Below are 16,025 nucleotides of genomic sequence, written 5' to 3'. Positions count from 1 at the left end.
GTTATTATTTTTTAATAAATAGATTATATTTCAAAGGATATTAAAAAAGTTCCTTGCCATTTATTCCTCAAGACTAGAAATGGTCTGTCTAATGTCCTAGTCCAATTTGCAAGGTGGCTAACTATCTTGTACCTATATAAATATCCTTTTCTGAGGATCTAATGAATCTAATATCCACTGTGGATGTGTTTGTTTTAATAGTGGTCATGCAGGAGGAGCTCTTAATGAAACCATCTTTATTTAAAGAAAACACCAACGCATTCATAAGTTTTAAAAATATATTCCTCCTGTTTTTATGTTTGTCTGAATACACACATTTTAGTCACTATTTTTAATGATATACATGTTCATTTTCCCTTCCAGAGGTCAAAACTCTTCTCTGGCAAGTGCTGAAACTCAGCCGTGTCCCACGGAGCCAGGTGAGAGTGCCCATGTGCTGCCATGGTGATGTGTGACACTGTCCATGTGGGACAGCCTGGTCAGAACTGGGGCTTACAGTCCAAGGTATCTGTGGGAATACTGTGGGACATTCCCTACCACTCGGGTTCCTGAACACTGTGCTTCACTCTGTGGAGCCAAGATCCTGCTCGAGCAAAGTGAGGGAAAATGGGTTTAAGGTCTGTGGTATTTAAGTTGCTGGGTATTTAATGGCTGTAATTATTAATTTTTGAGACTGTATACACATCATATATACTTCCACACACTATAGATAAATATATACATATATACATATATATATCATATATATATATATATATATATATATATATATATATATATATATATATATATATATAGACAGAAACGTGTGTGTGCATATGGATATGCTGGGTTTCATGAGTAAGACGCCTTCCTTTTACCATTGTCCCTTCCCAGACCAGGCTCGCTCATTGCAGGTGGCCCTGGGGCGGTGCAGAGGCTCTCCAGAAGTGCCAGGAGCACTTGGGCTCCTCCGGTAGATTTCAATGGCAACGAAGGAGCGAGGAGCCTGAAACTCTCCAGAAACGAGACTCGAGTTTAAAACACAGAAAGGTGTTGCGCACCCCTCCCCTTAGGGAAACGCTGAGGAAGGTGAGCCTTGGCCTGCGCCCCTTCGCTTGGGGGTCCGCCAGCCCCCAGCTCCCCCGGCCCTGGGCTCAGCACAGCTCCCCTCGGGCCCGCGTCCCGCGCAGCCACAGGGCATCCCTTCACTCCCGGTCCCCCAGCCAGCGGCTATCCCTTCACTCCCGGTCCCCCAGCCAGCGGCTATCCCTTCACTCCCGGTCCCCCAGCCAGCGGGCATCCTTTCACTCCCGGTCCCCCAGCCAGCGGCAGTCCCTTCCCTCCCGGTCCCCCCGGCCGCCCCCGCCGCCCCGCACGGTCCCGCCCCGCCCCGCCCCCGCACGGCTCCCGCACCGCCGCGTTCCGAGGGTGGCGGCTCCTCCCGGCAGTGCGGTAACAGCGCGGCCGCCATTGCATCGCAGCGCGCCCCGCATCCCGCATCCCTCACCCCGCATCCCGCATCCCGCTCCCCGCATCCCGCTCCCCGCATCCCAGCACCGGCGGCGAGCGGCGGGGCGAGCGCGGGCTGAGGGGCAGCGGGGGGAGCGACCCGCGGCCGGGCCCCAGCGCCGCTACCGGGAGGGCCCCGCGGTGCTCGCAGCGCTGAGGCGGCGGAGCCCGGGCTCGGGGGGATGCGCCGCTGGTGACGGGGCCGCGGCAGCCGGGCCGGGCCGGGCCAGCGCCGCCCGCCATGGGCCCCGCCTGAGCGGCGCGGCCGCGGCCGCCCCCGGGCCCACGGGCCGGGCATGGGCGGCGCGGCGGCGGGCGGGCGCTGAGGGGCCGGCGGCTGCAGGATGGAGGCGATCTGGCTGTACCAGTTCCGCCTGATCGTCATCGGCGACTCCACCGTGGGCAAGTCCTGCCTCATCCGCCGCTTCACCGAGGGGCGCTTCGCCCAGATCTCCGACCCCACCGTGGGCGTGGATTTTTTCTCCAGGCTGGTGGAGATCGAGCCTGGCAAGAGGATCAAGCTGCAGATCTGGGACACGGCCGGGCAGGAGCGGTTCCGGTGAGACCCGCGGCGCGGGGCCGGGGGCTGCGGGCCGGGCCCGGCTTGGGCGGGGGGGGGTGATGTCTGCGGGGGGGTGGCGCAGCCGGGTGAGGCGTTTGGGAATGAGACAAAGAGGAGTCAAATTGGCACCTTTTGTGCCCCCCTGTCCCCCGTTTCGTGTGTCCCTGTGATCCGTGTCCACCGCGTGCGGGGTGCGCAGGTGTGCGGGATGCGCGGTGTGGGTCTCGCTGGGGAGGGGGACGAGGCCCGAGGCAGCGCTGGGGCCGCGTTTCACCGGCCGGGAGGTGTCCGTGCATCGGCGGATGCGGCCGGCAGGGAAGGCGCCTGCTCCCCGCCGGTGCGGAGGCAGTGACCAGGATGTTTCACAGCCGAACACTTACGCTGATGCTCGCTAAACGCAGTGGAATATGTGGTTTGATGCTCTGCAGCGACAGCAGAGCTCAGCTCTCCGTAGGACAGAGAAAGGTCGGGACAAACCCTTGGCTGTGGCTGTGCAGGGATGACAGGTGCTTTCTGGAGAGTGCCACGCCGAGCGCTGCACGGGCAGAGGCAATTTAGGAGGTTAGGCAACAGTAACGAAATCTCGATGAGGAAAGATAAAGGCAGCTTGTGGGACCGTGCCAAGTTTCCCACAGAACTGTGGGATAAAAACAGCAGCCATGGTTGGAGCAGGCTCGGCCCCAGCTAAAGAGGGGCTGGTGCCGTGGGACACATGCTGCTCAGACAGTGCTCATTTGGAAGGCTGTGAGTGTACCCGCAGCTCCTGGCCTCCTGTTGGCTTATATTTTTCATGCGTCTTTAACCCTCATCCGCTCTTTCATCCTGCTCCCCTCGGGAGCACTTTCTGTGCTCCACATCCTCGTGCAGCTTCACAGAGCTTCTACTTCTGTGCTGTAATGACTCGCCTGAGGAATGTTTTGGTTTCATTCAGTAGATGAAACCTCCCCTACCCCCACCCCTCTCACCACCTTCCCTCGCATCTGGCACCTGGCCCAGGATGTGCAGTAGTTGGTCCTTACCCACCGACAGGTTTTTCCTCTGCTACCTTGCAGCCTTGCAGGCGAGGAGCTGGTGCTTTATTCTGCCGAGAGAGGAGGTGCTTTAGCTTGCAGTTGCATCAGCTTCCAGCTTTGGGTCTCGGGCTGAGGTCTGTAGGAAACACACCTGGGTGCTGTTGCCTGTTTCTGTCTTTGCTGTGAAGAGTGAGAGCTGTCGGGTGGCTTCAATTTCCTTTCTTTTACACATTAGGAAGTTGGGGGCCCTGGGGGCTGCTTACCCTCGGTGCTGGGGGCTGACCCAGCCTGGCACTCGGGTTGTCAGCATGATGAGCAGGCGACCTTCAGTGCAAGGGCAGCTGCACTGCTGTGATGGGCAGCAGTGAGCACAGGCAGGAAGAGTGCAAGGGGCAGGAACGGTCAATGGCATAAAAAAAACCCCTTGTGCAACTTTGAAATGCCCTTGCCAAAGTGCAGGCTGAGATTCCCGGTGTGAAAAGCTGGAGGGAAATGAGCAAACACAGGTGCCTTTATGGTGCACTCTGAAATATGAAAAAAATCAGGCAAAAAGTCTGGTTTGTGTTTATCCCTCTCAAGTCACTGTTAACCCTGTGGCAAATTCTGTCCCATGAGGACTGCAGCTCTTGGGCTCCTGCAAGGTATGTCTCTTGGCCAAAGACAAAATTTAGCTATTACTGAAATAAGCTAAAACCCCTTGGACTTGTGGTCATAGGCAAAAAGCACCATGGAGCAAGTGCTCTCCAGAACCCTTAAACTTTTTTTGTCATAGCACAGGGAATTTCTTAAGAAGGAAATCCGTAAGAATGAGCTCCACTTTTTCACAGAGTTCTCAGATTTGAGCATTTCCAGTCCGCTTTGCATAGTTTAACAGCTGCCCCATGAGGATGAAACCACTGTAGTTATTTTGAAGACACCTTGGCATTCTCTGAGAGGCAGCTGTGCTACATTTCTGCTCTTCCTGACCCCCTGTTGTGAGCTCTTTCACTCTCCATAAATTAGAAGCAATTTCCAAGCAGTCAAGCCTTGAGTTACAGTTAAGCATGTGCCAGTCTATTTTGCCAGACCAGCCCCAAAACATGCTGCCTGGGGCAGCACTGAGGCTTCTTTGGAGCTGTAGAAGAGCAGGGTACAACTCTTCATGGATTTAGCAGGGTTTGCCCATCTCTTGTTGCTCAGATACTGTGATTTCCGTGTCTGAAACACGATGTTGTGTAATGCTAGCAAAACCAAAAGCGTGTGCAGCTCTCGCTCCCTGGAACTGTGTCCCACCACCTACAGAAGAGCTGTTTCCTTCCAGCCAGCAGCTCTCCCTTGGCTAGAGAGGGAAATACTCCAACAAACAGACCTGGGTATGAGTCCCCACCATGAGTGCAGAAGAGGGGAGAGTTCCCAGACAGAGACAGTGCCTTTATGTTAAAACTTGACCAAAATAGGTGCAAATCCCTGTACTGCTCTGCACCAGCATGTGAGCATGGCAGGAAGAGGGAAGATAGAAGTCTTGGAAAGGAATTGGGAAGGGATGTGCAGCAAGCAGGCAATATTCTTTGCTGCCTGCAGATCGGTAAGGAAAACTGTGGGAAATGTTTTAAGAAAAGGCACTGAGACCTTCACCTAGTTTTACCTTGAAGCAACATTCAGCTTAGATCCTGTCACATCTTTCAGAAGTACCTGAGGCATTGTTGATGCTGGCAGAGGAGCCAGGGCTGATGGCATGGAACACAAGGGAGAGGCAGAAATGCCTGTGACAGTGTGGGGGTGAATTCAAAGCACCAATATCTGTTTGCAGCTGGCTAGATAGCAAAAGGCAGATCTAATTCCCTCAGTGCCAAATGTGCAGAGTGACTGTTGTCCCTCAGCCAGACAATTGGAGAGGACAAATTATCCAAGCGCAGCCAACTATGGTTTTTCCCCTGCTCCTGGCTTACTTCAGTTTTGCCTGTGAATTTTCACCTATTACTGCATGTCTGTTGATAAAACAATTCTTGAAAACTCCAGTTCATCCTTTCTTGGGGCAACTTTGGCAGATACACACTCTACAGGACCAAATAACCGGTAACAACACTCTTTCATGGCCAAAAAAAGGACTTGTCGCAAGGTAAAAATGCAGCAGTGCTTACATTTTTCCAGCAAGGAAAATTCAGGCCCGAATGTGAATTTCTCCAGGGACTGAAATCAATCACTGCTTCTGGATTTAGATCAAATCCATGACTTTGCAGAAACACCACCATTTTTCAGCCTCTTGGTTTTCCCACGTGTAGTAGTTGTTAAACTGTAGCTCTGCTCAGCTTCATTCCCTCACCCTGTGCTTGCTGATTCCCTACTCCTGGCTGTGTTGGGCTGGCCCTGCTGGGAGGAGCTGAGGGAGATGGCCTCCATTTCTCAGCCCACAGTTCCAGGATCTTTCTGGTGACTGTTTAATGTTGTCAGTATTTGCCAGGAACACGACTGATGGTGGTGCAGATTTTCCTCAGGAGCTGTTGTATCATTTTGCTGTTTCTTGAGAGGTCAGACCAGCTGCTCCTGTCAGTGCCAGTAACAGTGTCCTGTCACTGCATTGTAGCTTTGACCAGTGGTGCAGTGTGAGAAAGTGTAGGGATGGGTGGATGTCCCTGTGCCAAGGCCCTGGGTGTATGAAGGGGAGCTACAACCCTGCCTTCCAAATCTCTCACCTCTTGCTTTTATGTATCTGTCAGACAGTGGGTGTTTGGTTTCAATTAAATCCTTTAATTTGTCATAGTGCTTCTAAACCAATGGGTTAGATGAGGTATTCAGAGAACTTACATGGCAGTGGACGGGACTCTTCAGCCCAACAGCCAAGGCCATAGAGAGATCTGTGAGAGAAACTAGACCAAAAGTGGTGGGGATTTTGAACTGAGCTGTAATAAATCAGTGGGGCAGTTACCCAAGGGTGAAATCTTAGAGCCAAGATAAATTGTCTCTTTGAATGACAAGCTCTACAGAGCACAAGCTAAAAGTGCTAAGGCATTGTCTGAATGGCCTTCTCTGCCCGGTGTTCTGCAGGGTAGACAGGGTGGTGGTAATGCTGCTTTCTTGAAGGACAGATGTTCAGACAGTGGTAACTTAACGCTTTGTTGTGGCTCCTTCCTTTGCAGGTCCATCACCAGAGCCTACTACAGGAACTCGGTGGGAGGACTCCTCCTCTTTGACATTACAAACCGCAGGTCCTTCCAGAACGTCCACGAGTGGCTGGAGGAGACCAAGGTGCACGTCCAGCCCTACCAGATTGTCTTTGTTTTGGTGGGCCACAAGTGTGACCTTGACACACAGCGGCAAGTGACCCGGCACGAGGCGGAGAAACTGGCTGCTGCTTATGGTATGAAGTACATTGAGACCTCAGCTCGGGATGCCATTAACGTGGAGAAGGCCTTCACTGACCTGACTCGGGATATATACGAGCTGGTTAAAAGGGGGGACATTTCAATCCAGGAGGGATGGGAAGGGGTAAAGAGCGGGTTTGTCCCAAACGTAGTGCACTCTTCAGAAGAAGTGGTGAAGTCAGATAGGCGGTGCTTGTGCTGAGCTCCTCTAGTGAGGCGAGTGGTGATGAACTCTACTAACCAAACGTACTTTACTAAGTGAACTCGGTGTGACAGAGGGGAGAGCAACACTCCCCTTGGGAACAGCCTCCCACATTGTTTTGGACACCAGAACAGAGCCCGGAAAGAAATGTTCTGTTCCAAATAACCTTTCAGAACTGGGGGCTATAAACCTGAAGCAGAGTGAGTGAGGGTGCATGTAGATGTTGTAAGGAGACAGGAAGCAGAAATGAGGGGCTGCACAAGACAGGAGAGAGTATACAGAGAGCTGAATGGGCTGGCACATGGCAGGGTACTGTACATGTCCTCTTTTAAGTAAATCCATAGCTCCCTGTTGGGTGTTGAAGCCACAGGATGGATACTTTAGTAGTATGACAAATAGGCAGAAAGAGAGAAGGTAAGAGGACATCTTTGTTTGTGTCAGCTGTTTATTACCACCAGGAAGGTGTAAAGGCAGATACCATTTCCTCATAAGGTCAGTTCCACAGGCAGAGTTTACTGACATGGTATGCACACATCTGAGTTTCCTTTCTTATGTTCTTGAACCTAGTTCAATAGCAAAGAATATTCTGTGGGATTTAAAAGAGGAAAACAGTAGTTATGTGATTGGTTATTAAAATTTAAATTATCCCCCTCCTCAGTAGTGCTTTTCTTGCTGTGCTGAACCAGGAGTCTAAGTGGCAACTCCTGCTGCTGTAGTGATTATTCAATGCATTTTTTTACGCATTTACTGCCTAGGTGAGTACCTTGAAAGTACCCCAGATGCAGGGCTTTCCAGTAGAATTAAGTGATCAAGAGCATAAAGAGAGAACCATGTCCTCAGGTCTTGTATCTTAAGGCCAGGGTGCTGCAGCCTGGGGTGGGACACACCAGTGTTTCTGTCTCACTAACAGCTCTGTACTGACCAGGTCACGAGGAGGAATGGAAAGGAGGGAGGAAAGAAACAAACCCAACAAAATAAAAAACTTGAAAAGCTTAACTCAGGTGCATCAGACATTCTAAAAGGTGAGATTTGCTTTTGAATAAGTTAAATAGCATGGAAAGCAACAGCTTCCATCTGCACTTTCTGCTGTTGAGGTGTCACTTTCTTTCTTGGCCTCTGTGGAAGAGAACTGGCACTGGGAAGGTGGAGCACACAGCAGGAGTGTCTGAGCAGGTGGAAAAAAAAGCCACAAACATGCTCAAGAGTAAAATTTGTTTTCCTCCATGTTTTAGTTTGACAAAAGAGGATCCATCTCAGGTTGGCCATCATGGGATGGCAGCCGTGTTACAAAGGCAGGATGAAGGCGGATGTTTTCTGGGAATGCCATTCACCACTTAGAAGCTTTGCTTCTGCCAAGTTTTAACTCAAGCTTTTGAAGTGCAGCAGGGTGACTGTGCTCCTGTAGCAAACTAGGGAAGTTCAGCCTATTGAGCAAACAAACAAAACTAGAGTGACTTTTTTACTCGCGTTTGCAAGCTTTATACACCAAACTGCAGTGGCCAAGAGGAGGGGATTAGGTAAAAACCACAGGAAGCATCTAGTGTTTGATTTTAGGCCTCTGAGTAGAGAAGAATAAAATACTTTTTCCAGCTTTTTAATTTACCCCATCTATAGAAGTGTGGGTCTTGATTGCTGTTGAGTTCAGACTGTTTCTGCCTTTGAACCTGTTCTCACAGTTTGCAGCAGCACATGGGTGGGTCTGCACTGAGAAAAACACCCTGTGGTTTCTGTATTGAAGCTGAAAAAACCCAAACCCAACCCAACAACCCAAACCCCGAACACTTTTATTTTCAGTGTTCTAGGAACAATTTCGGTTCCTGGGCTCTGCAGGGGAGCAGCAACACTGCACCTTCTGGGAGGGCAACAGGGAGCAAATGCAAGGAGGGGAGAGGGCAGCAATGGCCTGGTGCTTTTCAGTGAGCTTGTCACTGCTTGTATAGGCTGTGAAAGTATCAGACACCTCATTTGATACCCACTGAATGCCAGGCACAGTCACTTGTGGTCGAGTTGAGTTCCTTGAAGATTAAAAAAAAAAAATAAAAAAAATCCCATTACAAAATCTGTTTGCAGGTGAGCAGAGCTGGAGAGGATGGATACAGGGAGCGCTGCAGGAGCTTGGCTGATGCCCGGGCAGAGTGTGGGGTTTGCTCAGACCAGGTCAGTCAGTTGCATTTTCAAAAAGGAAAGGACAGACACCTACCAAAGGGTCATCTTCTTCATGGAAAACCCACCAAGCAGCCACTTTGGCTTTCCAGGAGCCAGCTGGTCATGAGGTGTGTTATGGGGATGCAGCAGCCCCAGGGGCAGAGCTGGTGTGTGACATGAGGGGCAGTAAGGAGCTGGGTAAGTCAGGACTTGGATCAAATGACATTTTAGCAATAGTAAAATTCTGTAATTCCCTGTGCGAGACCCTGGCCAGAGGGGAAAGATCACCTTTCATGAGACAGCCAATATTTTATTTAATGGGTTTTGGACGTTCCCCTTTACTGCTCCCAGGGAGAAATTCCAGAAAGCCTAAGCCAGTAAATACATTCAGGCCTTCAGAGTAAATCTTCAATTTAAAAACAGAAGTGTCACAATTCTAAAGAGGAACAGTACAGAAGAAAATGTACACAGTCTTAACTACTTAGAGGTAATAAATTGTTATATTAAATGATAGAGAAATCATTATCTACATCTTTTTCTAATTCCTTGCATTTTCTAGACAGCTTATTAAAATATAGGAAATGTAGATTCATCTGTACAAAATTTGGAATGTTTTTTCTAAGATGAAGAACTTATAGGATATGCTAAGAATTCTTTTCTAACAACTGGTTTTAATGCTTTGACTTAGAGGGACTTCGAGATATCAGAAGGTGACACCTTTCACGGGATAAAGGTCAGGAGCTCTTATACTCTAGGACAAAAAGAGAAAAAAAAAAAGAAAAAGCTAACTTTCTGTGGTCTCTGCCACATGTTAAAAACAATCTGCATGTTAGACTGAACTTGCTCAGAACCTCCAGAATAAAAGCGTACTATCCACTGTCCTCGCTTTGTTATGCACTGTAACGAAATGTGAAAATAACGCTGTATTTAGCTGTCTGTCTGTGACTGAAAACATGCTTGTATTTAGCAAAATGGTTACTACGTGATAATGTGAAATTCAAAACTTGTAAAGAAACTTTGGTGGTTCTTTTTTTTCCTTCCCCCCCTCCCTGCCATTCTCTCTGAGTGAGCTGCTGCTCTCTGTCCCGCCCTGTGCCTCCAACCCAGGCAGTGCCTCACGGCTGCTGTTCACTGTTCTCTGCAGGCCCCTGCTTTGCTCTGCAGAACCAGCCCTCTGCCTTGCTGAGAAAAGACAGCCCAACTATTCTGAAACAATCCCCAGGCACCCCCTGCAGCTGCAGCAGAACCGGCCTTGGCCCCTCTAGGAGGCCTGGTCAGTAGCAGGCAGGAGAGGGGGCACAGCAGCTACAACAGCTCCTGCCTGACCTGCTGCTCCTACACAGAGCAGCAAAGACTCAACAGCACAGGCCAGAGCAGACCTGGAAAAGGGTTGGTCAGAGGGAACCTTGGGCTCTCGTCTGTGATGTTTGGGAGTTTTTCTTTTACTTCATATCAAACACACAAACCCCAAAACCTGAGTTATGATGGCCAGAGCCATCTCCCATCCCCCTGCAGCCAAGACACCTTTGAACACAGGAGCAATTTCAGCTCCAAGGCTGTCACCCAGTCCCCCCTTACACGCAGCAGTAGGTCCCTGGCAGTGGCACAGCTGATTTTGCTCACTGCTGCTTTTGCTGTGCAAAAATGCTGAACTGGTCGTTTTGTTGTGCACAACAAAGGCAGGCAATTGCTGCCTTAGGACCAGCCCGAGGCAGGGAACTCGCTTCAGCCTGTTGGGATCTCATTAATCCAAACTGAAAATTGTAAGAGAAATCAGGACGTGTTTGCAGCTGCCTTTCCATCATTGCTGATGCTCAAAAAAAAAAAAAAGGGAAAGCAGCAGCCTGACCAGCCCCTCATCCTGCCTGCCATAGCAGATGCCCGCTGGAGAATCCATTAGAACTCCACGTTTCCCTGCTGCAGCCACAGATACTGAAACAAACAGCATTGCCTGGGGGAAGGTACAGAGAAGCCCAGCCCAGGTACTTACTGGTGACAGTGCTAAGGGTTTACCTGCTCTTTGCCCTTCCCTGCAGCTCTGATAGGAAGAGTGCTGGTAAATCACTTGCTTTCAGTTACCAGTTCAGATGTGCTGACTCACAGTCCCCCTTTCATTCACGCCAGGATCCAGCAGCCACACTTTTCACGTCTGCTGCTTACACGGAATTTTTCACCTCCCCCCTGCCCCAATTAAGGGAGGGAAACATTATAAAAGATCACACTCAGATTTATGACTCTCACACAAAGAAAGATGCACAAAAACAGCTGCTTGCCACAACTGTTTAGTTTTACTATTTTAATATCATGAAATAAAAGTACAAAAAATTTACAGGTATATTGTTTCTTACATGAAGATCGAACAGTTAACATTTGCATTTATTTTGCAGTGAAACCTGTACTCTCAGTCACAGAATGTGAATATTAGCCACTGACATCACCACTGAGCATTTTGTTTTAGAAAGAAACTGCAGAGGTAAAAGGCAACAATCTTGCAAGGCTTCGGAAGGACCAAGAAAATACTCCAAGAGTAACACCAGAGGTCACGTTCCAGTCAGCCACCCCGATCTAACACAGGCTTCCACCTGGGAGGCCGAGAGTGCTCAGACATTTGAACTGGACATCTGGGCTAAGGGGTTGGAAATGGGGGCCCTCACAGGCTCTCAGTGTTGGGGCGTCCTTGTTCAACGTGTCTGCCAAAACAAGCAATGTGTGCACAGGTACGAGGAAGAAGGGGGTGAGAGCTCCTGCAGGCTTGACATGGTTTGTGCTGCTCACTCCATTTACCGCTGCTGAGGACAAATCACAAACTGCTGCGTGTAAAGTGCTGAGGGCTCAGTAACAGGCAGTTAGCTAACCCATAATTACTACAAACGAGTTTATCCAAAGTGGATATCCAGGAATGCTTTGCAGACTGATGCTGCCCATCAACTGACTGAAACAAAATCCAAGACTCCACTCTATTTGTTCCGTTTCCCAGAACGTTACAGCTGCACATCTTCCCAGCCCAAAGTTAACTCCATCAGCTGTACACAGAGATGAAACCCTGCAAAGCCTTAACCCACTAAAATGTCAGGCTCCATTTCACACATGCCCCTCAGCTTTTCAGACAGGCTTTCAGGTAGAAATTTATTTATGACAGACTGGTCTGATCAAAATACTATGTCCTTTGCAGGACTGTGTGGTGCTTTTTCAAATAATTCTTTTCATGAAGCATGCATGAAACCAAATTTTGAGTTTACAAATAAATAAAATGGTGCTCACCATTAGTTTTTATATATTTTACCATTTACTGAAATGCTGAAAGTAAATCAGTCCCGAATGAAGTTTGGGGGTGTTTAAATAAAAAATATTTGGAAATCGATACCACATTTAAAATTGGCAAAACTATGCTTTGTTTTTGGAAGGGTCCTGCTTGTTTCTTCTCTTTACATCCCAGTTATAAACTCTGGCCATATCTGAGGGTGTGGAATTAAGGAAACAGCTCATGCAATCAGAAAAGAGAAAAAAAAAAGATTTTTAAAAAAGGGGAAAAGTAGGTTATAGAGCTGGCCACTTATTTGTAACAGTCAGTATAGAAACCACTTAATGAAAGGGCTGACTTGGTGTGAAGCCTCAACATGCAGGAACACTGGTAACTGTTGGTAACTGCAGCATTTATACCATTACTTAAAGAACCAATATCCAAATATTGCAGAAAAACACATTTTTGGTTTTACTTACAGCTACTCTCTGCTGATTTCAGTCAACCTGCCCTTATCAGCTGCATTTGCCTATTTCAGGCATCCAAAACTCCTGCAGCACTAAGACAGCTTAAGTATCAACTTGGAAAAACAAGCAGTTGTGCCTTCATTTACTAGATCTAATGCTTCAGCTGATGGCTACACTCATTAAAAAAAGCTGAGCACAGCCTAAGCCAGCCCCAGACTTGCTGCAGCTTGGAGGCAGCTGCACTGGGTGTGATGAGCAACAGCCCAAAGAACAACGTTCACAAGCTCCAGAGAGGAAGAGTCACTTCCTTTGAAATGGCCACTTGGACATCAATCCACAGCACCAATTCACACTTCTAACTCACCCCAGAGTCAGCCTGGGTTGCAACCACTGCAGGAGGTTTCATGGAGACACAAACACAAGCTTTGCCTCCTCCAACACACTGACCCTCAGCTCAGCCCTGCAAACACAACGTTCCATTGCACTGCTAGAACAGGTAAAGTTCACAGGTGCTACAGAATTTTAAGGACAGCCAGTCTAGGATAAAAACACATCAGGAAATTGGTTGTTACCTGGATGTTGGCTTTCATAAACACCTCCTCCCCCACAAAGGAACAAAAAGGATACTGACTTCTGTAGTGGTGAACTGATCTCTGAGAAAATCCAGGTCTTCCTCTAGAAGATCGAGGTTTCTCGTGGCTGTTGACAAATTCTTCTCTAACAGAGCCTGAGCTTCATCAATATCATATTCAAGCATCACATTGGCCTAAAAAAGAAAGATTCATAAAAGCTCTTACTCTTGCATTATAAGGACTAAGGCATGCCGAACTTATTTTAGGCTGTTTTTTATAACTTATAACATTAACAACAGACTGTCTTGATAGGCCAAGACAACAAGGCTCAGGACAGGCAATGCCAGAATCCAACGCCTCCACCCCTTCAGTAACTGAGTAATAAATTCCCCTAGTGTGACTTAAAGAAGTTCTCTTCCCATAACTAAGCAAGAAGGGATTTCTCTCTCTGTGGATCACACTCAGCCTTTCAGGTATGAGCATCTCACCCTCACCATATTTGAAAAGTGAGACACCTCGTGTTTCTCAGCAGCACCTTTCAGGTGCCACAGAACTCTAGAGACAGTTTTTGTGGGACTCAAGATTAACCTCAGGCTCTCTGTGTGGAATACTGACAAACAGCTCACTGGCACTGGAACAAGAGCTACTACAGGTATTTAAGGATAGAACACATAGAGAAGTCCTGTCTGACACTGTGGTGGTGGTTTTTAATCCACAAATGGTTATTTCAGTAAGAAGCTACCACAGGAAGAGATAAAAGAGCAATGTCAGGTGAAGATGCACCACTGAAGCTTTGTCCCATTCAAGAACTGTGCCCTGAGCAGAGCTGTGTGCTGGGACTGACAGGATTCCAGGGAAGGCTATGCAGAACTGCCAGAGCTGGATAAGCCTTTCTTGTCCAAAGTAAGTGGAAGGTAGAGCTGCCCCAGTAACAGTGACAGACACAGCCCAACACAGAGACCGTAAGCATCAGGGAGGAGAAAGGCAGAAGGCCAAAAACACCTATACAGAGTAACTGCTTGAGACACTTCAGTATTGCTTTTCAACGTGAACTGTCAATAGGATGAACTTTCTCTGATGTTATGAAATAAACCTGGGATGCTCCATGAAAGCCAGTGTTTGTGAATTCTGAAGACAGTCTCCTGAAAGGAGGTATCACAAAAATCTTCTCTTTCTATGATAGAAGTGGGACAAGTTGGGAGCAACTGTCCAATTAGTCTGGATGCTTCATGTGTGTAAACAATGTTTCTGTGCTAACCAAGGGATTTGTTTGGCAGCCAACACTAGGATTTAGGAACATCTGTGATTTAAAAGTCTCAAAATAAGCATCAGCAGGTTATCTCCACATATCAGGAAGCCTCTAAATACAAAATACCCCAACGTGATATTCCTTAAGACCTTAGAAATCTGGGGTGTGAGCACTGATCCCACCCGGCTTTAGCAGAAATTCCACTCTAAATGCTGGCAGGTACCTGTGAGCAATGGAAATCCCACCTTTCCCTAAAAAGGTGCATGAAAAGGGAAAGCAAGATGCTAAATAGGAATACTACAGAGAAGATGGGAAGCTACTTGCCAAACTAAGTTATTTTGCTGGGCACATTCCCAGCCCAGGCAATGTGGGATGGTAATTTGAACCAAAAAGTGACGGAAGTGGTAAGGAAAACATAAACAAAGTTTTTTGAAAGAACAATCCAGCAAAATGGCAATTCTCTGAAGTCTTACTGTTCAGGCACTAAATAAAACAGAACATGAAACTTTTACTAGCACATTGAAGTTGTCTTGTTAGATGTGCTCTGCTGCCAGGGCACGGCTCTGCCACGCACCCCTGAACAGAATGGTGCCCACAGCCACGGGGAGACAGCAACCAAAACTTCCTTTTACAAGCCTTTTAAAAGTTATTTAAGCAGTTTCAGAGAAAGTTCCATTTTACTTACCCCCAACCACAAACAAACTTTATCTGTAGGAGGAACTGAAGCTTTGCAGTAGAGATTATCTGCCAATAAAAATCTGGTTTCCATTGGTTGTGTGGAATCCTTAAGACAAATGATAAAACTTACAGTTGCTATTTTCACTGGAAACTTATGTCAAAGATATAAAACTTACAGTAAAGAGCACACTTTTCTGCTTTTGCCATTGCTACAGTATTAACTTGGGTGGAATGCTATATAACTGTAATTCAACATTAAAATTAGCTCCAAGAATAATGCATTTAAAAAAGATATATTTAAAAACAACATAGAAATCTTTATAAAGAATGGAGATGAAGTCAAAGCTTAGCTGCAATCTATACACTATTAAAAGTGAAGTCTCATTACAAACATTAACTTTTTTTGAACTAGCTTTCAAAAAGTACTACATACCTTTAAAAACAATTCTGTTATTTATTAAGGCATATTAAGTGTGCTCTCCAAAACATTTCTTGCAATGTGTTCTGTTAGGGTGGAAAGGTAGTTAGCTTTTCTCATACTCATTAGATATTCAAAATAGTTTACCTTTTTCTTCTGCATGTGTTTTAAAATTTCTAATGTCTGTTTAATTTCAGGAATCTGACTTTTTAGCCTGTGAATTAACAACAGTCATGATTTATTATTTTACAGAGACACAGAGTTTCCTAAACAAGTGATCAGTTTTATTATACAATCCAACCTCCCTTTTAAAACTTGAAAATCTTAACAGGCTTACAAATGCAGGTTTGAAAGACATAGCATGGAAAGGCAGCTCAGCTCCAGCTTCACCTGCCTCCCACCACACTGAGGTTTGCTGGCTTCCAAAGCACAGCAACCCATTCACCTTTCAGACTGCAACAACACACAGTAACAGTAACAGACACCTTTTAACTAAAACGGCACATTTTTGCAGATTTGTAATCTCCTCGAAAGAGAGGGAAACCTCAGCAGAAGCAGAGACAGAAACTGCTGTAGGTAAAACAACACAAGTGTGTTACTTCTGAGGCTCACACACTATTCTGACAGGGAGCTGAGAGCCACAGGA

General features: G+C 47.3%; 2 protein-coding genes across 3 annotated transcripts in view; one reads left to right on the top strand and one right to left on the bottom strand.

The window, feature by feature from the left end:
• The first annotated feature begins 1,772 nt into the window (after nucleotides 1-1,772).
• RAB39B (RAB39B, member RAS oncogene family) lies at nucleotides 1,773-9,769 on the top strand. The gene is made up of 2 exons (XM_027716516.2): nucleotides 1,773-2,050; nucleotides 6,183-9,769. Exons 1-2 carry the CDS (start codon nucleotides 1,836-1,838, stop codon nucleotides 6,607-6,609), a joined length of 642 nt encoding a protein of 213 aa, XP_027572317.1. The 5' UTR covers nucleotides 1,773-1,835; the 3' UTR covers nucleotides 6,610-9,769.
• A 1,251-nt stretch (nucleotides 9,770-11,020) lies between these two features.
• LOC113985613 (prefoldin subunit 3) overlaps nucleotides 11,021-16,025 on the bottom strand; it is a 41,226-nt gene continuing 36,221 nt past the window's right edge. For both annotated transcript variants that reach the window (XM_039387780.1, XM_027716513.2), the window contains 4 exons: nucleotides 15,527-15,593; nucleotides 14,969-15,067; nucleotides 13,090-13,228; nucleotides 11,021-12,209 (listed from right to left, as the gene is read on the bottom strand). In XM_039387780.1, coding sequence (XP_039243714.1) covers nucleotides 12,139-12,209; nucleotides 13,090-13,228; nucleotides 14,969-15,067; nucleotides 15,527-15,593 — 376 coding nt within the window. In that variant the 3' untranslated portion in view covers nucleotides 11,021-12,138. The remainder of the gene's footprint in view (nucleotides 12,210-13,089; nucleotides 13,229-14,968; nucleotides 15,068-15,526; nucleotides 15,594-16,025) is intronic.

The sequence above is a fragment of the Pipra filicauda genome, unplaced genomic scaffold (assembly GCF_003945595.2).
Source record: "Pipra filicauda isolate LSUMZ 115617 unplaced genomic scaffold, ASM394559v2 scaffold58_size5111680_pilon, whole genome shotgun sequence".
Lineage (NCBI taxonomy): Eukaryota > Metazoa > Chordata > Aves > Passeriformes > Pipridae > Pipra > Pipra filicauda.
This window is presented reverse-complemented; position numbering and strand designations above follow the sequence as displayed.